Source organism: Myxine glutinosa, chromosome 3, assembly GCF_964187855.1.
Source record: "Myxine glutinosa chromosome 3, kmMyxGlut1.1, whole genome shotgun sequence".
NCBI lineage: Eukaryota > Metazoa > Chordata > Myxini > Myxiniformes > Myxinidae > Myxine > Myxine glutinosa.
The window spans coordinates 155,710,661-155,733,049 of record NC_136263.1 but is presented as its reverse complement, the minus strand read 5'-3'; the positions used below and the strand labels follow the sequence as shown (position 1 = coordinate 155,733,049).

The following is a 22,389-nucleotide window of genomic DNA, read 5'->3' as shown; positions in this document are numbered from 1 at the left end:
TCCGATCTTTTTAATGCCTGGAACTGTGTCTCATTAGGGGACGCCGCAAACTTTTCTGCGTCAAACACCAAGGTGACTATCAGTTAGCACCTTTTAACCTTCACACAAAAAAATTCCAATTTCTGAAAAAATTTGGGAATGTTAGGAAATTCCAAATTTGGGAATTTTGGGAATGTTATGGAATTATATCCCGGACGAGGCCCCAATTCCTATTACGTGCTCCTCCCCAAACCCCGGTCACGGTGTACCTCCGAGCCCTGAGTGGAGTCATAATAATAATAATAATAATAATAATAATCTATCTATAATTCCAGCAATCTCTGTGTGTCTGTCTGTGTGTCTGTGTGTTTGTCTGTGACCGCTGTTTCTCGACAACCACGGGTCCGATATACTTGAAACTTGCCAGGTATATTGCTGGGGACCCGAGGATGTGCCTTTTCAAGGTTTGAAATTAATCGGACAAGTACCTACCGAGCTATGTCCAAAAAACGCTTCAACCAATCAGAGAGCAGCGAGCTATCACGTGTGCCGAACCGTTAATGCAATGCAAGCGTTAATGCGTTAATGCAAGGCTTTTCTTTTTTTCCCTCTTCTCTTTCTACTTTTCCTTGCGATTAAATTGCAAACAGCCAAAATACGTTGGCGCTAATTGAATAATTGGCCATTAACACTAAAATAATCGTAACTGCGATATGCCAACTTCCGGACAGTGCAGCCTTCCATGTTGTTGTTGTTTGCAGCAGCTGTTTGCAGCAAGGCAAGGCTTTTCTTTTTTTCCCTCTTCTCTTTCTACTTTTCCTTGCGATTAAATTGCAAAAAGCCAAAATACGTTGGCGATAATTGAATAAATGGGCATTAATAGATAGATAGATAGATATGCGATATGCGAACTTCCGGACAGTGTGCGCGTTACGAGCTGACCGCCATTACGGTACGTAATTCGATTTCTTATGCGCATTATTTCTCCCAATTCAGTCAGAGCGAAGGGCGGAAGCGAAGAGCGTTGTTATTTTTTGTTTACGGGCGTACGGGCGGGGTAGAGCGTACGGGTAGCGTTTTTTTTTTTTTTGGGCAAGGAACGGGCACCCACGTACGGGCAATGCCCTAGTAATAATAATAATAATAATACATTTATTTTATATAGCGCTTTTCAAGAAGCCCAAAGACGCTTTGACAGAGTACAAAAAACAAGTGCAAAAAGCCAAAAATCAATAGGTAAATAATCAAAGCAAAAGGAAGGAGAAGGAGAGGAGATAGTCAGGGGTTAAATGCTGTGGGTTCAATGTTGAATGCAGTGTTGAACAGGTGGGTCTTGAGTGATGTTTTGAATGTGGTGAGTGAGGAGGAGTCTCTGATGGTGTGAGGTAGTGAGTTCCAGAGGGTGGGAGCAGCGATGGAGACGGCCCTGTCCCCCCAGGATCTGAATTTGGTCCGGATGGGGGGGGGGGGGGTCAGGAGGTTGGTACCAGCAGAGCGGAGGTTGCGGGTGGGAGTGTGTCTGGAGAGGAGGTCAGCCAGGTAGGATGGGGCCAGATTATGGAGGGCTTTGTAGGTCAAGAGGAGGATTTTGTACTGGATTCTCTGGGGGATGGGGAGCCAGTGAAGCTTGTAAAGGACGGGGGTGATGTGGTCACGGGTCCGGGAATGGGTGAGTAGACAGGCAGCGGAGTTCTGAATGTATTGGAGTTTATTGGTGATTATTGAGGGTGAACCATAGAGGAGGCTGTTGCAGTAGTCCAGACGGGAGGTGATGAAGGCGTGGATGAGGGTTTCTGCAGCCGTGGAGGAGAGGGATGGACGGAGACGGGCGATGTTTTTCAGATGAAAGAAGGCTGTCTTTGTGATGTGTTTAGTGTATTTGTCGAAGGAGAGGGTTTGGTCAAAGATGATGCCAAGATTCCAGATGTGAGGGGAGGTGGATACTGGGAAACCGTCGATGTTGAGGGCAAAGTTATGGGTGGATTTGGTGAGCGTTTTTGGGCCAATGATGATTATTTCAGATTTATCATAGTTAAGTTTGAGGAAGTTGATTTGAAGCCAGGATTTTATTTCAGTGATGCAGTTTGTCAGGATAGAGTGGGTGGTGGTGGAGATGGACTTGGTGGAGATGAAAAGCTGGATGTCATCGGCAAAGCAGTGGAATTGGAGACCATGACAGCGGATTAAGTGACCAAGGGGGGACAGGTACAGGATGAAGAGGAGGGGGCCAAGAACTGAACCTTGGGGGACACCTTGGGGGAGGGGAGCAGTGGGGGATTTGCAGTTATTGATGGAGATGAACTGGCGTCTGTCAGAGAGGTATGATTTGATCCAAGAGAGGGCAGTGCCGGTAATGTTAAAGGTGGTTTCAAGTCGGGTGAGGAGGATGGTGTGAGTGATGGTGTCAAAGGCGGCGCTGAGGTCGAGGAGGATGAGAATGTTGAGGTTGCCAGCGTCAGAGGAGAGGAGAAGGTCGTTGGTGATTTTGAGGAGAGCAGTTTCAGTACTGTGGTTGGAGCGGAATCCGGATTGGAATGTTTCATACAGGTTATTGGCAGAGAGGTGATGTTTGAGTTGAGTGGCTACAGCGCGTTCCAAAACTTTTGACCGAAAGGGTAGGTTGGAGATGAGTCTGAAGTTATTTAGGGTGTCAGGGTTGAGTCCAGGTTTTTTCAGAATGGGGGTAACAGCAGCAATTTTGAGGGATGGTGGGACGATGCCTGTAGACAGGGAGGAGTTTATTGTTGCAGTGATAAGTGGACAGAGAGCAGGAAGGGAGGCCTTGACAAAGCTGGAGGGGATGGGGTCAAGAGTGCAGGTGGCAGTTTTCATTCCTATGAGGATTTCAGAGAGGTCAGTAGGGGAGACTAGGGAGAATTGAGACAGGGGTTGGCAGGATAAGGGGGGGGGGGCAGGTGGTTTGAGGGGGAGCGGGTGCGGTGGTGGTTAAGCTGTTGTAGATGTTGTCAATTTTGCATTGGAAGAATGAAAGGAAGGAGATGCAGTTGTCTACTGTGAATGTCTGGGTGGTGGTGTTCAGGGGGCTGAGGAGTTTGTTTATTGTAGAGAAGAGTGCTTTTGGGTTTCCGGAGCCAGAGTGGATAATTTGAGAGTAGTAGGCGGAGCGGGCGTGGGAGAGGGCATCTATGTAGTGTTGTAGGTGGTCCTTGTAGGCTTGGGAGTGAATTGTGAGACCTGTTTTATTGCGGAGTCTTTCAAGTTGGCGAGCACGAGTTTTCATCAGGCGGAGTTCAGGGGTAAACCAGGGAGCAGAATGGGTGAAAGAAACTGTTTTGGTTTTTATAGGTGCAAGCTGGTCAAGGCAGGAGGAGATAGTGTGGTTGTAGTAGTCAGTGAGGTCAGAAGGGGTGTGGAGGTCAACGAAGGGAGAAGTGGACATTTTTTCAGAGAGGGTGGATGAGAATGAGGTCGGTGAAAGAGCGTTTAGCTTATGGAAGTTGATAGTGCGATAATGCCTTGGTGCTGGGGTGGGGATGTTGATGGTCATAGTGATGGCTAAGTGGTCAGAGAGGGTGAGGTAGGAGCCAGAGAGATGGTGCAAAATTAATCCAGTAGAGCAGACAAGGTCCAGAATGTGACCACGATTATGGGTAGGAAAGTTGACATGTTGAGTGAGGTTAAAGCAGGTGAGTAAATCAGTGAAGTCAGAGGTTATTGTGGAGTCAGTGGAGTCCATGTGGATATTGAAATCACCGAGGAGGAGGATTGAGGGGGAGAGGGAACAGAGCTGGGTCAGAAAGTAGGAAAGGTCAGACAGGAATGATGGGTGTGGTTTGGGAGGGCGGTAGACGACAGCCATGACTGACTGTGTGTGACCAGAGAGTTTAAAAGCCAGGTGTTCAAATGATGGAGCAGATGAGATGGAGATGAGGCTGGTCTTGATGTCTTGTCGGTGAATTACGGCAATTCCACCACCTCGGCCCTCCGAACGTGGTTTAATGATGTAAGAATATCCATTGGGTGTAGTGAGGTCGAGTGAGAAGTCGTCCAGAGGTTGTTGCCAGGTTTCAGTGAGACAGAGAAAGTCCAGTTTATTATCCAGAATGTAGTCGTTCAGGATGAGGCTTTTGTTGTTGAGGGACCGGGTATTGAACAGGGTGAGCTTGATGTTGTTTTGTACGGTGGGGATGAACTCAGGTGATTTAGCCAGGGTTTGCAGACAGGAGGTGCGATCGTGTGCGTTGCTGTGACCAGGTGCGCTGGGACGATGAGTGGGAGTGCGCTGAGCCGACCAGAGTACGGGAATGGAGTGACCTGTTTGTAAGTAAACAAACTTACGACCGGAGCCTCTATGAATGTATCTGGGTCGTCACAGGAGTCCGTGGTACTTGATTGCAGAGATGCATGATGGAGTGGAGTGAGTATTGAGCAGAAGAAGCCTTGCGGCGGAGTACCTCAGAGCCATGCCAGGCAGGAGTGAAGAGACGAGTACGAGGCCAAGGTCGAGTAGGCAAAGCGGCAAACGCAGCGGCAAACAAGCGCAGCCGCTAATCAAGACCACAGCGGCAAACAGCCACCGCCGCAAACAACGGTCACAAACCGGGAGCGGGCCTGAGCAAACAGTGGAGGAGCCGGGCAGGCGAAGCCAGGAGCAGAGCCGGGACCGAGCAGAGGGCAGACCCAACGGTCAAAAATCCACCACGACCACCACAAAAGCAAACTATGTACAATGGCCCAGTCGGAGAAGCGGCGAACAAGTAACGCCAGCGTCCTCTCCAGACCGGACCGGAAGCCAACTTTCATGGCAGAAAGATGTGTTATTCTGTATGTCAAAGATCAATGGTGAATTCACACCAATTGTTACCAACAAACAAGTATTGTATTAAGGTCACACAAGAATAACAGTACAATAACAATATTAATCAATTGTACAACCAATATATCATTCCTATGATGGTACCATCAGTTTCGTACAATGTAACTCACTCTGCTCCAAGTGAGCGAAAAGAACATTCCCATTGTCTCTATCCCGGCATCAAGTCAAAGTTGATCCACGCTCCAGTGATCGTCAGAACGATGTCGTATCGAGACCAGAATCCCGTTCGGTTGACAGTCACACTGCCAAAGATGGGCAAAGGTGTCCTCAATAGGCGACTGGGAAATCACACCTTCGGGTATGGACGTTCAACGGCTCCCCAATCGGCGAACCGCAAATTCCCACTCAAAATCCACGTTGCACACACACACCAGGTTAACGTCTGGATGCGGTGAAATGGTTGAAGCGAGGTGAAGAGCCTAGAGTGATGCGGAATCCGGCGCGAGGCCAAAACGGCCAACGGCCCGTACTCGAGATGTAACGGCACTCCAACGATTCTCTTCGGAATCAACCACAAAACCTGTCACGCAGGTTTATCTGTCACAGCGATAACAACTCTGTCGCAGGAATCCCTTTCCCAGGAAACCCAAAGTTCACTCGTGACCCCCGTTCGCCAGCGTATGCTCAAGACCTCGAAGCAGCTCGGCTCCTTCTCCGACCTCACTTGCTCCGCCTCCTTTTCCTCTTCTTCTTTTTTTGTCCGGTTCCCAATCCGGTTTCCGGTTTCTTTTAAAACACTAACTTTTTCACCTTTTGAAAACAGTTATCTCTAATTCACTTAAACGATAACAATAATAGTACATGGAACCAAAAATGTTTACAGTGGATGAAAACCACAACAACGGAAGTGACGAATCCGTAACACTTTGATCTTCTCTACCCTCTTCCAAACCTCCTTCTTTTCACCAACTGCCTTCGCTACTTCCTCCATCCACCATACTTGGTTTCTATCCCTCGAAGATGCACCCTTTCCTGATGTCTTACCACACAACACTTCTGAAATTCCCCTAAATGCCTCTCCATACTTCTTCCACTCTTCTTCCAAACCTTCCACTTCTTCGCTAAGTCGCTCATACTCATTCTCACCCTCATTCCCTCATTATACTCTCGGGCAACATTGTCAATACACTTCCTCACCTAATAATCTTCTGACCCCTGCTCTTAACTTCCTTTCTTCATCTGTACCACAAACACCACAGACTTGCGCTGGGTAGTAACGTGCTCTCCTGCCACCGCCTTACAATCTTTAACCCTCTACAGCTGTCTTTACCTTACCACTACCAAATCCAATTATTTTCTGTGCAGTATAAAAAAAAGAACCACCTTTGGAGGCCATTTTCCCCGCAAAGCAGGATTTGGCCTTTTTGGGCACCTTGGTCCCCTTTTTCAAGCAATGTTTTATGGCCGGATGCCCTTCCGCCACCAACCCTGTTGGTTGCTTTTTGCGATACACAGGGAAGTACCAGTGAACTGGTACTCAATTTGCCGACCTCAGAACGATGGCAGGCTGAGTCAACCCCCCTGGCATTGGTTCAGCGATTGACTGGGATTCGAACCCAGGATCCTCTGACCCCAAGATGGCACTCTACCCGCTAAATCAACACCAGGCTCTGCAGTATCTAATATAATAATCAAAAAATGTAAAGTATTTAATCTACAAATTCAAAATCGGTAAATAATCGATCAATAAGATCAATTTATAATGGGGCAAAACAAATAATTCAGCTCTTTCTTTGAAGAGTAGATCACGTCCGAACCGTTGTCGCTTCACCTTCTTTCCCATGATGGTCAGCATACCTCTCTGAAGATTTGGTTAATAAAATTCATTGCCCAAACAATTTAACTGTCTAAGTGAACGAAACTAAACCAAATGAAACAAAGGGACTTATGTACACATGTGTCATGTGTTTCTTGGCTGCTTGTGCGAAAAAATGGTGTGAGCTAGGGGGTGCATCATTAGGTCTTACACATTATGTTAAGTTTGAATTTTTTATTCACATGACAGTCGTGTTTGAAAAAAACAAAAAAACACAACTGCCTTTAATTACCTCCGACACCAAAGGTGGATGGAGGTTATGTTTTCACCCCTGTCTGTTTGTCTGTCCGTTTGTCTGTGAACAAAATATCTCACAAAGTTGTGGACGGATTCGGACGAAATTTGGCAGAGATGTAGCGTATGTGACAAGGACTAAATGGTTAGATTTTGGTTAAGATCCGGATTTGGATATGAGAATTTTTTTTTTAAAGGGATTCTTCACCATTGGGAGATCGGGCCAAAAACTATACGTAGCAGGATATCTCAAAAAGTTATGGATGGATTTGGTCGAAACTTGTTGGACAATTTGTGTGTGTGACAAGGAAGAATTGGTTTCAATTTTGGTGAAGATCCGGATCCGGCTAGTATAATTTTTTAAGTGATTCTTCACCATTGAGTAATATGGCCAACCAGGCAGAGGTATGCTCTCTATTGAATGCCGTTCTAGTTGTCTCTGTGACCCTGAGAGGTATTCCAGCGATAGTTAGGTTGCTCCTGGTAGGGCCACTAAATCCAGACAAAGGTGTGTGTGTGTTGAACTTACCTCATTCCCATTTCCAGACTTATCTCATTTCCAGATTAGTCATCCTGATAAAGACGATTGAAAGATGACAACGGAAACAATCCAATGTGGAGTAATTCTCTATCCCAGTAGGTTGCCGTTCCTTTGGAACAATGATGTTGTCTCAAAGGTTAGCAAGAGCTGCAACTGAAAGCAGCATGAGCCTCACAACTGTTATGGCAGGAATTTGAAATTTGCCAAGGATGCCAGCGCCAGCAATAACCGCTCTCCTCTTTTTTTGAGAGACAAAATGGAATAGTTAATGTCCACCAATCATCGATGCTTCAGAGGCGTCCATGGCTGAACTTCCCATCTAGCATGTGGTGCCATCATTGATGCAATGCCCCATGTGTGAAGCAAAAGTATGATAGTTTATCGTCAAGCTAACCATCTAACCCAAAATAGACAGACAACGGCACATCACGACCTCTGCACCATCTATTTGGAAGGGGAGAGACCAGTTGTCCTCCAAGTTGGGTTAGGGTTAGCATGAGGCTAACAACGTCTTCCTATGAAGGTTAAAGGTTGTCGTGGTTTAATTACCAAAGTTATAGCTCTGAGTGATATCTTTACCCTTTCCACCCACATCGATCAAAAGAAAGTTGCAAGCATCTGTTCTGTTGGTTTATACATATCATCAAGCTAGTCTTTTGCATCCCCTAGTCCTTCCCATCCCACTGTTTTTTTTTTATCTCCAGAGTCAGACTTTCTTAAGGGTACAGGTTAAAACATGCTACAGCTCAAGGTCACCTTATAGTCCAGAATCCAAACTTAATGGTAATACGCTGAGAGGCTGATCAATCAGCCTGTGTGGCGTGTGGCTTTCCTGCCATGGACATGAACGGTGGCCCCTGCAGCAGTCTCCATTTACCTTCCCTTGGCTGTCAGAGAGCCATTGTCATGAATGTGGTTTCATCCGTTTATTCCTTATCTCATTAGAGATGAGATAAGAGATTTCCTATGAGATAAGATAAGAGATAAGAAATTTCATTAGAGATTTCCTTATCTCATCGACGTCTCTTCAAAGCTGTCCATGCGCACACGCTTTCGAAGTTAAGTAATTTTTCACAATTGTGTTTTTGTCGAAACTGTATCTTTCATTCGGTGTGTGTACCTATTGGTGTGTCTTTAATAGGATTCTCGGTGTTGGTTTTTCATACCTGTGTACAGAATCGTCGGTTAGTTAGTGTCGCGTATTCTGAGGCCTAGTGTTGTACATCTCCCTGCTCTCAAATGTTGTGTTTGTGTGCTTCCCCTTCTCTCCCCATCTTGTCCTCCGCTCCCTCTTTTTATATATTTTGTTTGTCTGGTTGATTTGTTTGTGAAGTAAATGTTAGCTCTTTCACGAGCCTCGATTCAGTATACAAAAAAAAAAAAAAAAAATCTCGGGAATAGATGGTTTCCAGACTAGGATGTACTTTCTCTGCTGTTCTACCATGGCTGTTAAATTAAGAGGAAAACCATCTAAATCTGTTCATAAAAACATCCTTTACCTTGACTTTCTAAACCTCTAAACATCTGTTTCACTATTATTGGGGTCTTTCTCACTTTACCTTCTTCCAGTTCTTCTACCAGCACCAGATAGCCTGATCTTATTAGTCCCCGACCAGTTTCACAGGAGGGGAGTATAGATTTGCTCTCTGTCTGTCTGTCCGTCTGTTCCCCCATCCCAACTGGGGTTTTCCAGACTTTCCGCCCTTAACCCTTAACATATTATTGTGTCCCCGGGGTTAAGACCCCAAGAAGACGAAAGAGCGAAACGGTGTTTAACTCCGAGGCATATACCCAACTTGGTGACAGTTGGGTATACGCCTCGGAGTTGGGTAACAAGTGACATGAGTGGGAAGGTTTGAAGTCTTACCTGATCGGGAACACACACAGGGGTAATTCAAACCCACAAACAAAGAAATGAACCAGGACGAGAAAAGTAAAATTCACAAATATTGAATTTATTAAAAGTAATTGTAACCCAAATAAAATGAATGTGAGGTTAAAAACGATTTCCTAATTTGAGATGTCTCCACTCGGACTCGTATACAAAAAGGGGAAAACGAAAATAATAGAAAATAAATAATGCTTTTGTAATCGGCCGGCACTCAGCTTAGCGTCCCCAAATGGCTGGTAAGGCTTTCTGGCCGCTCATCGCCTCCAAACCACCACGTGGGAAACACACAAAATAGTGCGGAGTCGCACGCCTCAAACTCCAGAGGAAACACGATGCAGACCCAGTCCACCGCCGACGTTGATCCTGTGCCTTGTAGTTCCGAGTGTCCCGAACCGCTGTTTCTCACCAGCTCTTTCCCAAGAGTACACACGAACCAAAGACCACACGCCCGCGACCAAGCCGGAACAAGGAGGATATTGCGACTGCCCACTATCAAAGCCAGGACCAGAAGAGCAAGATGGCACGACTGCTTCTCTTTTACTTCAGCTCTCGAATCTTCCATGATGATGTCACAATCTCCCCAATCACCAAGCTCTACTCAATCATCCCATCGCGCCTCGACCAATCACAAAGGCCGGGGCATGGCCTCCTCGCCACGAGTCATCGGGGGCGGAGTCCAACCTCTGTTCAGGAATGTTCGGATGACGTCGGCGGCCGTGAGGCAGAACTTACGTGCCGTGCCGATCGGCAAATGTGCCGGGTTTGTCGGACCTGGCGGTGTGGTGAGCGAATGAGTCCATTTGTTATAGTTGTTGTTTGGCAGGATTTTTAATTGTAATAAAGACGTTGGGAAGATCACAGGGGCAAATTACACACTGAGGAATTAATCTTTAAGCCCTAGAATTAATTATAACAAAGCCACGCCCCTTATGGGGACATGCAAACTCTCTTACCCGGACAGATGGCCTGCTTATGTACATCAAGATGGGTTCTTCGCGGCGTACGGAGCATTATAATCTGCACGATTCTATCTCAAATAAGGTATTTCATTTTTTAACCCCTCCCCCCACAAACGTAACAATATTCAAATTAAACTTGCTACATGGCTTTATTATGATGAGTTACAGAACACGTTTGAGTTTCAGGGCGTTTCTTCAATTTCCCACAGAGTTATGACATTTCAGTTTGAATTTGGCCATGAAATTTTTTCGGTTTTATCTTATTTGTACTACCAGCAGACGTTGTGTGGCAGCAACTTGTAATAGTATGGACAATTTTGTGGAATGATATAAAATTCAACATCCTGCAAGGTATTTACACATTTCCAATGGATGAGCAGCATGATTTGCGGTTTTCGCATCGGTACCAGAAACCACGCTAATTTCTAACACACCGGTACAGTAAATTTAATTATTACAACAACCCTTTCTCAAGATATTAATTTTAATGTAAATTGGTTATTTACCACAGTGGCATTTGAAAAGAGCCGTTCGTTGGTCCTTGACAGCAAAGCTGTGTCGGCTTCTGCAAATATGGGGATGGGGTATCTCTTGGTCATGTGGAGAGAAAAGCAGGGGTGTGTTCAGTTACTAAGCAGCTAGCTAGCGCTTTCCAAGCCAGTCCTTCTTCACAAACGGTTTTGAATATGGTCCTTGCTGGAGTGATTAAGCCACTTGGCAAGCGCTTTACAACAAACTTAGTAACTGAACACATCCCATACTTGCCGACTCTGGGCTGCTTCAGCTATTTCACAGCGGCATAGAAGACGATGACTTTGTGTGCTTTACGGAAGACGGCTTACAGGTACCTAAAATTGTTTTGGAATTAGATATACATGTGTAGGTAAAATATGCAAAACAAGCGTTATGCCTAGGTCCCCCGTCGGTGAAGTGATGTGAGTTGACAAAGTGGAAGACGCAATGCGGCCATCTTGGATTTTGACGTGGCGACCCAATTTTCAATAGCTTTCTTCCTTATGCCTAGATACACCCATTCACCAGATTAGAAGTTGGTACTTCGCTTATTTTTCAAGATATTCCACTCACAAGGTTCAGACATACATGGCGGTGGCCATCTTGGATTTTGACGTGGCGACCCTATTTTAAATAGCCTTCTTCTGTATGCGTGGATACATCCACACACCAGATTAGAAGTTAGTAGTTCATTTATTTTTCAAGATATTTCGCTCACAAGGTTCAGGTATATATATGGTGGCGGCCATCTTGGATTTTGACGTGGGTTGAACCCACACACCAAATTCGAATGCGATCCTTCGCTTACACACGCATGCATGCACGCACGCCCGCATGCACGGACGGACGGACACACGGGCGGAGGGGAAAACCATAGTCCCCCTTTCGCTCCGCGGTGCGACGGGGGACAATAACTGTAATTAAATATATTACAAGAATTAAATATACAAACTGCCCCTTTTTGTATCTCCTTGATAATTTAAATTGGTCCCCATTGGTTATGTCATGCGGTGTATGGTGAAATACCATATAACCCGCACACGAGTATACCCCGCAGTTGGAATTTTGGGACAAATTTAACATATAGCCCACAGGTTATTTGCATGAAAATATGTACCGTAGTTGCTTTTAACAGTAGCAACATAAGTTCATTTCATGTATTGAACAAAAACACCATTATTTCCTTTACTGCACATGGGATTGTCTAACTTGGGTGAAATGCTTAACATCAGACTGCTGGGTCGGGATATATGTTGTAGTGGACAGTTGGGAAACATTTATCAGCTCTATTGCCAAGAATGTCTCTAAACAGTAACGCTGTCTTCACCGTGCACAAAGTATCCACTGCCTCAAGGGATTCTGTATCTGTACGAGACGCTTATATTTACGGCCATTTATGGAGCATTGCTTTGATACTTTGGCTGTTTATTTTGCATGTCATTGCATTCTGCTGGAGAAGATTCAGTAAATGGTTGTTAACCTTCTTGATCAGGAGTTATGTTCTCCTCTTGAACCACTTTAACATCATAGCTCTGTGCTTCCCTTAGTCTATGTTATATATACTTGCATGGAAGATGCTCGAGTGATCTTTCTGCTTTGGTCCATCCAATCTGCATGTGTTTGTGTGTTGCTTTGATCCTTCCTCTTATCCCTCTAGTGTTGATGTTAAAACTAAGTCTTACTGCTGCAACTTCTCCCTTCAATCTGCTTTTCTTGGTTCTCTTTGGGCAATTTAGGCTTTTTAAGAATGTGAACAGGTTCTTTCTTTCTTCATATTTAAGGCTAACCCCCTGCTCTAGCAGGGAAAATGGCCTTAAAATGCCTGTTGTTACCTCTAGTCAGGTTCACTATGTTTTTTCGTTCAAAATTTTGGTAGATTAGCAAAACTATACATTTTTGGAATATTCAGAGCATGAGGAATCCAAAAATTAATGTTTACATTTGCGTAGACACCTTTGCGAAAATGACACTCAGGACAGTGATGAAGATCTGTAAAAGCATATTCCTGAACGGTATAGACCTCGTAAATCCTGTGTATAGGACTTATAGTTCAGTCTGATACTACCTATAACTTCCTATAACAACCTATAACTTCAAAGGACTTGCAATATCATGTATTATGTAATACAGTTATATCACAAATATAAAGACAATGGTTTTCAATTACCTTTGTTTGTTGCTTTTCTATAATCCTGAGCACTATTTTGAGGCCTTTATTGGATTCCTTGACCCAGAAAACTTAGGATTAACATATTTAATTAAGTCTCTAGGTTGACTTGAAGCCGAGATCGTGCAAAAATGTATTTTATGACGGCCATTTTCAAAATCCAAAATGGCGGCCATGCAGGTGTCTGTGCAAATGCCAACATTGATTTTCAGATTCTCCATGCTCTGAAGATTCCAAAAATGTACAGGTTTGCTAATCCCAAAATTTTGAACGAAATTATATTTGTTAACATAGTGAACCTGACTATCTTCATCACTGTCCTGAGTGTCATTTTCGCAAAGGTGTCTACGCAAATGTAAACATTAATTTTTGGATTCCTCATGCTCTGAATATTCCAGAAATGTATAGTTTTGCTAATCTCCAAAATTTTGAACGAAATTATATTTGTTAACATAGTGAACCTGACTACTCTGCCACAAAGGTGGATGGAGGTTATGTTTTCATCCGTCTGTCCGTTTGTTTGTTTGTTTGTTAACAAGATATCTCAAAAATGTGTGGACAGATTCGGAAGAAATTTGGCAGAGATTTAGCGTATGCGACAAGGATGAAATGATTAGATTTTGGTGAAGATCCGGATTCGGATCCGGCTCGTAGAATTTTTAAAGTGATTCTTCGCCATTGGGAGATCGGGCCAAAAACGATACATAGCTCAGGATATCTCAAAAAGTTGTTTAAGGATTTGGACGAAACTTTGTGTACTGGTTGGGTATCTGACAAGGACGAATCGATTCGATTTTGGTGAAGATCTGAATATGGATTCGGATATGAGAATTATTTAATTTTTAAAGTGATTCTTCACCATTGGGAGATAAGGCCAAACACTATACATAGCACGATATCTCAAAAAGTTGTGGACATATTTGGACGAAACTTTGTGGACAGGTTGTGTGTGTGTGACAAGGAAGAATCGATTCAATTTTGGTGAAGATCTAGATCCAGCGAGTAGAATTGTTTAAGTGATTCTTCACCATTGAGTGATATGCCAACCAGGTGGAGGTATGTATGCTCTCTACTGAGTGCCGTTCTAGTTGTTGTTGTTTCTTCATATTTATAACCTCTTACCTCGAGTATGCTTTTAGCCTTGAGTGACAAAATCCATTTTAAAAAATCATTGCAAATGTGGTCTGCAGTGAAAAGTGGTCCATCACGCCTCACTTGTGTGACAGATAACTCCTGGCCTTGCGACAAAAAAGATGAATAACAAACATGGAAGAGGAATAAGATTGAGTGCCTCAATGCAATGGTCAAGAGTAGGTGAGTCCTATTTTTTTTTAGCACTGATAAAGGATAAAGCCCAACACGTTAGCACCTCGTAATCCTTCACAGTGGATAACTCTAACCATGTCATTCTTCTGTTTTTATTCCATTGTGCTGCCAATGGTGACTGCTATTTTTGTGCTGGAATTAGCAATTACATTTTTGTCAACATTACCATTTCCTCTGCGGAGACATGAAGACTGTCCTCACTTATGTACAATCCAACAATTTCAGCTCCAAGTGCGTAATAAACTGCAATGTTAAAGCACTGCAAAACAAAGCACAAAAATGGTTAAGAACAAACACAAAAGGAAGCTATCATCATCACCATTAAACATCTTCGTCATTACAATGTGATGGCCAATCCTGTCCTTAAAATAACTGAAAATAACAAATAGAACATTTTATTTTTGAGAACTAAAATGGTCTCACAAAAAATGAATGTTACTCATAATACAATGAGTGGTAAAGACAGTGTCGCCCAGCAGTATAGGCTAGAGGTAATGTACCCAGTTTGGGTTTGAATCTTGGCTCAGCTATAAAATGTCTTCCTGGCCGCGGTTGCTCAAAACTCGGATGATTTAACCACTGGATAAAAACAGTCTAGTGGGTAAAATTATTATGCGATGGTTAACTAACCAACGGGAAAAAATACGGTTTTTCCTACGATGGATAAGGGTAGGATAACCTAGAAAGAGGAAAGCAAACTTTACGTCAACCGAACGGGCTTTTCATGTGTTGGGTGACAAGAGTGACAAGTATACTCGTAGTGCTGGGTGTACCAGATTCTGCCACTTCGAGAATTCTTCTAACAGATAGCTCGTACCTGGCATACGGAATTAAAAATCTTGCCGCATTGCCAGTTACGAGTTTTCTCCTATCATGGGGTTTTCCCCTATCGTGTGGTTTTCCCCAGCAATGGATAAGAAATGAACTCAGATTTGCTCATAGAAGTGTAAAAATTTTTTTTATCTCACTCATCTCTGCGCATGTGCGATCGGGACGAATTTAGAGACAAAGTACAGTAAAATGAAGGATGTGTCTTCCGATTCATGTTCCAATTATTGTTCAAAATATAAACAGGCTGTTCCTCAATCATAAACAAATATAAACTGATAAGACGGAGGGACGGACAGACATGAACCAATTGCCCAACCCCGCTTTTCGCTTCGCGTTTGTGGGGTAATGATTAGAAGAGGAGGTAGTGGTTGGCTATCACAACCATGCCTTCAATACCTTTTGAATCACGCCTTTAATTGCAAAACAAACAAAGGACAAAAATGGTTAAGAGCAAACACAAAAGGCGTCACAAAACTGCGTAGGCCTTAGGAATTGCAGATGAGGCATTATCCAGGTCAGAGGGGACTCTGATAAAGTTATCCAGAAAATCACCACTTCATCCAGAAGATAAAATTATCCAAGCTTTGAGCAACGGAAATTGTGCAGTGGCAAAATGTTATCCACAGGATAGGAATTTATACCCAGGATATGGCTTTGAGCACTAGATGGAACAGTTCTATAGCATTTAGTCTTAACGTATTATAACGTTTCTACAAGTCAGGAGACGACAATAGTTCACGAGCGAGTGGTATTCAATGACAAAGGTCAAAACCGACATTGAAAATATATAAATAGGAATGTATTATCTGTTATGAGACTAGTTAGCTACACAATACTGAAAATTCGGTTCGATTCCGACAACTTTGAAAATTTGACCTTTGTGACCTTGAAATGTCAAAACGAAGATTACTGACCTTGAAATGAGATAGAAAATAATGTATAATCAGTTATGAGGTTAGTTAGCTACACAATACCGAAAATTCGGTTCGATTCCGACAACTTTGAAAATTTGACCTTTGTGACCTTCAACGGTCAAAGGTCGAAGATTCTGAAATTTGTTAGAAAACTTGTATTTCAAGATGTATGTGATAATATAAAAACATGTACGACATTTCACCCTATCAGGAAGCGAACAATGTAATAAAACCATCAAAAATCGACTTTTCTAAATTTCGTGACCTTGTGACCTTGACCCTGGGGCGAAAATGAAAAGTCGAGCTCCGTGGGGTTAGACACATGACATTGGCCTAACCAAATACCGAAATCCCTGTCAGATTCCACCAAACCCCTCAGAGAAGGTGTAGCTTGAAATCGATTACCCCCTAAAAAGACATCTTTTTGGGGTGTGGCTCCGCCCACAATGGGCGCAATACGCCCACTCTAGGCAGGCCAAAACTAAATCATGATATCAACCTCCCATCCAAGTTTCATCAAGATCGGATGATATCATCGGGTAGTTATGCTGCGGACAGACAGACACACAGACACACACCCATGACGAATATAGTTGTCACTCTGTTTGATAACTCGTGAACCAATAGACAGGTTCTATAGAATGTCTATATAAATTTTATATAGAATTTATATGGAACAGTTCTATATAATTTAGTGTAAAAGTACTATAGAATTCCATAGACAGGTTCTATAGAACGTCGATATAAATTATATACATAATTATTATGGAACAGTTCTATAGAATTTGGTCCAAAAGCACTGTACTACAGAAAATTTCTATAATACAGATTCTAAAGATAGTTTACAGAAATTTTCTATAGAATTTCTATGGAATGGTTCTATAGAATTTGGTCCTAAAGTACGATACAAAATTTATATAGACAGCATTCAGGTTTCCCATTTGACGATCCACAGATCGATTTCTGACAACTCATCCTGGGAATTCTTCCAAAGTAAATTGCTCTCTCTCATGCACAGATTAATCCCATCCCGTCTTCAGTGTCATACCCTTCCTCACGTCCATGGTACACGGAATCTTGTGGTGAGGCAGTTTCCCTGAAACAATTTGCCTTCGCCTCCTGGAAGGCAATTCCAACGGAAGGCAATCTCATTTCCTTTCACAAAGGCCAGATCAAGTGTGTGTCCACCCTCAGGAGAGCCAGGAAACAACATCTCTCCACTCTCAAGAGTGAACTCTCAAACCTGTCACCCTCTTCCAAATGCTGGTGGCGTATTGTCAAATTTGTTTCTGGTGTTTGTTCCCCCTCCATCCCCTCCCTTATCTCAAACGGCTACACAGCTGACTCCGCACGTGAAAAAGCTGAATGCCTCAACTCTGTGTTTGCCTCAAAATCTTGTGTCCCAAACCCATCTCTCTCTGTTCCCACATTATCCAGTCGAACCCAGCTGCTCCTGGACTCTGTGTCCTTCTCTCCTGACAAGGTGGAAAATTTTCTGTCAATCCTCGACTCTGATTCTGCAAATGGACCAGATTGCATCGGCCCACGGGTCCTAAAATCCTGCTCTTCCGCTCTATCTCACCCTCTCTCTGTTGTCTTCACCCTATCTTTTGCTCAAGGTCATCTGCCATCAGCTTGGAAATCAGCCAACATTACCGCTTGACACAAAAAGGTGCAAAACAGATCCTTTCAACTACAGACCAATCAGCCTGCTCCCAATAATCAGCTTGGTCATGGAATCCATCATCACTTCTGACATCAAATCCTTCCTCTTCTCCAATGGCTTTATCTCTGATCATCAATTTGGTTTCAGACCAGGTCACTCTACTCTGGACATGCTGCTTCTGCTGTCTCAACAATGGATGGAGGTCCTCAATGTCAAACAGGAAATTAGAGCCGTCTCCCTTGACATATCACGTGCCTTCGATACGATCTGGCACCCAGCTCTGCTCACCAAACTCTCCTCCTATGTTATCCATGGAAATCTCCATGCATGGCTTGCGGACTTCCTCTCTGGTCGTAGTCAACGTGTGGCCCTGAATGGATTTTACTCATCTCACCTGCCTGTTCAGGCTGGAGTTCCCCAAGGCATTGTTCTGGGCCCTGTGATTTTTCTGGTCTTCATTATTATCTCTCTGACTCTCTGGAAAATCCTCTCTATCTCTTTGCTGATGACTCCACTCTCTGCCACTCCATGCCTCATCCCTCAGATCGGCAGGCTGCAGCCTCCTCACTCTCTGCAGACCTGGACAAAATCACAGACTGGTCAAAGAAGTGGAACATGTCTTTCAATCCTGACAAAACTCACAATCTTACGATGTCTCTCCAAAAAGACCGACTGGACAACCCTCCCCTCTACTTTCTCAACAATCCTCTCCAAGAAGTTCTGTCACTCAAGCTCTTGGGTCTCACAATCTGCCATGATCTTTCCTGGGAAAACCACATTTCCAAGCTGGCCTCCAAAACCAGTCGCCGACTGGGCAGTGGGCATCCTCCATCATGCGAAGTCCTTCCTTGGCACACCTGAGCTCCTCACCACTTACAAGGCTTTCATCCACAGCTGAATGCAATACTGCTCTCCCCTCTGGGCCAGTGTTCCTGCCTCACACCTAGCTCATCTTCACGCTGTTGAAACCAAAGCTTTCAGAATCATTGGAATCTCCCGTGATGAAGCAAACTCTGAGGACCTTTCAGTCACTCACCGCAGGCAGATTGGTGGTCTTTCTGTCTTCTACTAACTCCTCTCCGGCCTAGCCCCCCCACCCCCAGCCCGGTCTGTGCTCTGTCCCCCAAATACTCCTACAAGATCTGCCAGCAACCCTCTTCTGGTTAAGTTGCCAAAATCAAGACCCTCTGCTCACCTTCACTCTTTAATTCCTCTTTTCTCCCGCCTCTGGAACAAACTCCCCCACTCCCTTCCATCCCACTCCTCCCTCCAGGTCTTTAAAACAGCTGTTTACCACCATCTCTTATCTTCCCCCATCCAAATCCTTGATCTTTTCTACGCACCGTTAATTCACCCCAGATCCACTTTTTTGAAATATCAACTTCTTTCCTGGAAGTCCTTGCAGTGTCCAAGTGTTTTATACTTCTCCCACCCTCCCCCCCCCCCCTTCACATGCCACCTCCCCCCAAGCCCTCTCTCTCCAACAGATCTCCCGATGTCCCTGCCTTCAAATGTGTTTATGTGCTTCCCCCTCTCTCCCCATATTGTCTACCGCTCCCCTGATTTTATGTTTTCTGTGTCTGTTTGATTATTTTTTTTGTGTGTGATTAATGTTTGCTCTTTCACGAGCCTCGATGTTGTATTTAAAAAAAAAAAGGGGGGGCGAAAGGGTGTGAAGGTCTAAGATGTCTAAATGCGTATGGAGGGGTCGAAAGCGTGTAAAGGTCGAAAATGTCTAAATAGGTGTGGGGGGTTCTAAATGGTGTAAAGGTTGAAGGGGATCACTTCGACTTTAGTTAAATATCAAGAAGATCGATAGTTGTTTAAAGCTGTGGTCAAGCCATTAATTTAGGAGTGCAACTTGACAACAACGGGCCAAACGAGCACTTCGTGACTGTTTAAACCCCCTATTTATGTGTATCGTTGTCATAAATCTGATCATAGAAAGTTCGGTCACGATTAACCTTGGGAGTTCAAAGCAGTAAGGACACAAAAAATTCGCTTTTACAGTATATACAGGGCGGCCACAATTTCTTGTCATTTGGTGCACTTGTGAGTATGAGTAAAAACAGTTGTTTCCAAGTTAGCGTTAATCATAAACATATTCATCATTATATTAATTAGGAATGTCGTTATGGTCATTAAACAAAACCAAAAGCCTGTGAATTACTACATGTGATAATTTTTAATTTTTTCACTTTCTGTTCTAATACGATTTAAGCAGCGATGTGACATCATGTGTTTCACAGTCAATTGGGGGAATACATGGCTGCCTCCATATAAATTACAAGAAAATACCTCTGGGATTTTATCGACAGAACAATGAATTTCGTTAATTATCCGGATTTTGAATGAAAAAAATCCAAAATAATTGGATCTCATGATTCTCCTTTTTTCACTCGGCAGAAAGATCACCTTAATAGAAAGACAATTCATTTACCTACACATGAAATATTTAATTGCTTGTTTCTTATTACCTTGATCACTTTGCTCTTGACAACAATTGCCATGCCATTGACAGAAACACTGACAAATTACACTCCTGCCCATTCTGAATTGAATTACTGCATTCCAAAGCATTATGCTGAAACGAGACGAAAGCTGTGATCTATCAATCCCTTTGTCATCAGTCCAGTATGGGAACGTTTTATGTAATGCATTTACAACTAGAAGGGCACTCGGTAGAGAGCAAACTTCGGCCAGGCAAACCAGTTGATGTGTTGCATCCCACTGACAGGCTGGATCTGGATTCGGACATGAAACAAAATCTAATCGGCTTGTTCTTGTCACATAACTAACTCATCCCCCAAGTTTTATCATAACTTTTCCATAACTTTTATAAATATCTAATTATATATCGCTTTCGCCTGATCTCTCAATGGTGAAGAATCACTTAAGAAATTAAATAATTCTCATATCCGAATCCATACTCAGATCTTCACCAGAATCAAATCGATTCGTCCTTGTCACACACACAACCTGTCCAACAAGTTTCGGCCAAATCCGTCCACAAATTTTAGAGATATCCTGCTATGTATCGGGTTTAGCCCTATCTTCCAATGGTGAAGAATCACTTAAAAATTCTACTAGCGGGATCCGGATCTGCACCAAAATCTAATCATTTCGTCCTTGTCACATACGCAACCTCTCCGCCAAATTTCGTCCGAATCTGTCGACAGATTTTTGAGATATCTTGTTCACAGTCAAACAGACAGACAGACAAACAGACAGACAGGGATGAAAACATAACCTTCAGCAGCGGAGGTAAAAAGAAAGATCCAATGATGTCATAAACACCGAGCGACTTTGCAACATGGAAAAGTCCTCCTCAAAGCCATCTGCCATTTTGATTTTCATTACCACATTGTTCTGAGAGGCCGAAACAGAAATCAAGTAAACGTGTGGCTGGAATAATAAATATCATCAAATTACAGATTGAAAATCATGTGCGACATCAATATTAGTCAGAATATAAAATGAAAATCCAATATTGTGCTCATCCTATTGCTGAGAGTAGTCATCACAACAAGGAGATTACTAATGATGATCAAATATATCACGGTGCACTTTTTTTTTCTTTTTTTTTGTATACAAGATCGAGGCTCGTGAAAGAGCTAACATTAATCTCAAAAAAAATAAATCTAACGGATACATAAAACATATAATAAGGGGAGCGGTAGACAATATGGGGAGAGAGGGAGAAGCACACAAACACAACATTTGAGAGCAGGGATATCGGGAGATCTGTGGGAGGGAGAGGGCTTGGGGGGAGGAGGTGAGTGGCTTTTAAATGTGAAATTCATGCGAATCGTGATAAGGCAATTTTTGAGGATAAAATCCTTATATCTGTGCGTCAGCGTAGATACGACATGATGTATTGATGGAATAGCAATTCGCAAGGAAATTAAATTTTTTGTGACGTGTAGTCGTGGCAGTTTCGTACAAATTTCAGGGCAATTATTTATGTGCACGAAAAGTTTATTTGGGCGTTTCCTTTAAACGCTTGGTCTAAACAAAACGAAACCGCACGTCTCCGCATCACAGACACGTTTGTGGTTCCGAGAGTACAACATCGAATGCAGATGTCCCATGTCTGTTTTTTATGGAGCAGACAGAACAATAAACGACAACAAGCAGCGCAAAGAGATAAGGAGCTGTTTGCATGTGATAATTCATATCCCAGGATTTGGTGTTATGCGCTTTGTCTACTGACACTGAAGATTAATGTTTCAGGAAGATATAATCAGTCATTCTTTGGTTCGATTTAAAAGCCTCTTGGATGAAAGAGGGCAGCCTGGATGAAATATCACTCACTCCCTCTACTTGCACTGGTTAATATTTCAGGCAGGTAAACGGAATACCATGAAAGGTGTAAGAATTACGACAGGGAAGGCAAAGGTATATAGTGATAGTGTATATAATGATACTTGAAGAATTGGAGGGTATCGGACAGTTTCGGTCATGCTTGCACAACAAATTTGGAGCAACAAACGTATATGTGGATGGATTTGAAAACTTACGACGAATGAACTCATAACTAGAATACAACAAGAACAACAACAGGCATTTTAAGGACATTTTCCCTGCTAGAGCGGGGGTTAGCCTTGCGGGCCCCATGACAATCTTCTCCATTTTGCCCTATTTTCGGCATCTCCCCTTGTTAACCCCCTTGCCCGCATTTCTTCTTCGACCATCTTCAGCCAAGTCTTTCTCGG

The 22,389-nt window shown here is 43.3% G+C and overlaps 1 protein-coding gene across 1 annotated transcript in view; it reads right to left on the bottom strand.

The window, feature by feature from the left end:
* LOC137423852 (tryptophan 5-hydroxylase 1-like) overlaps positions 1-22,389 on the bottom strand; it is a 170,637-nt gene that overhangs the window by 12,034 nt on the left and 136,214 nt on the right. Inside the window, exon 8 of the mRNA XM_078773533.1 lies at positions 14,430-14,522. Within this exon, the coding sequence (XP_078629659.1) occupies positions 14,430-14,522 (93 nt within the window). The remainder of the gene's footprint in view (positions 1-14,429; positions 14,523-22,389) is intronic.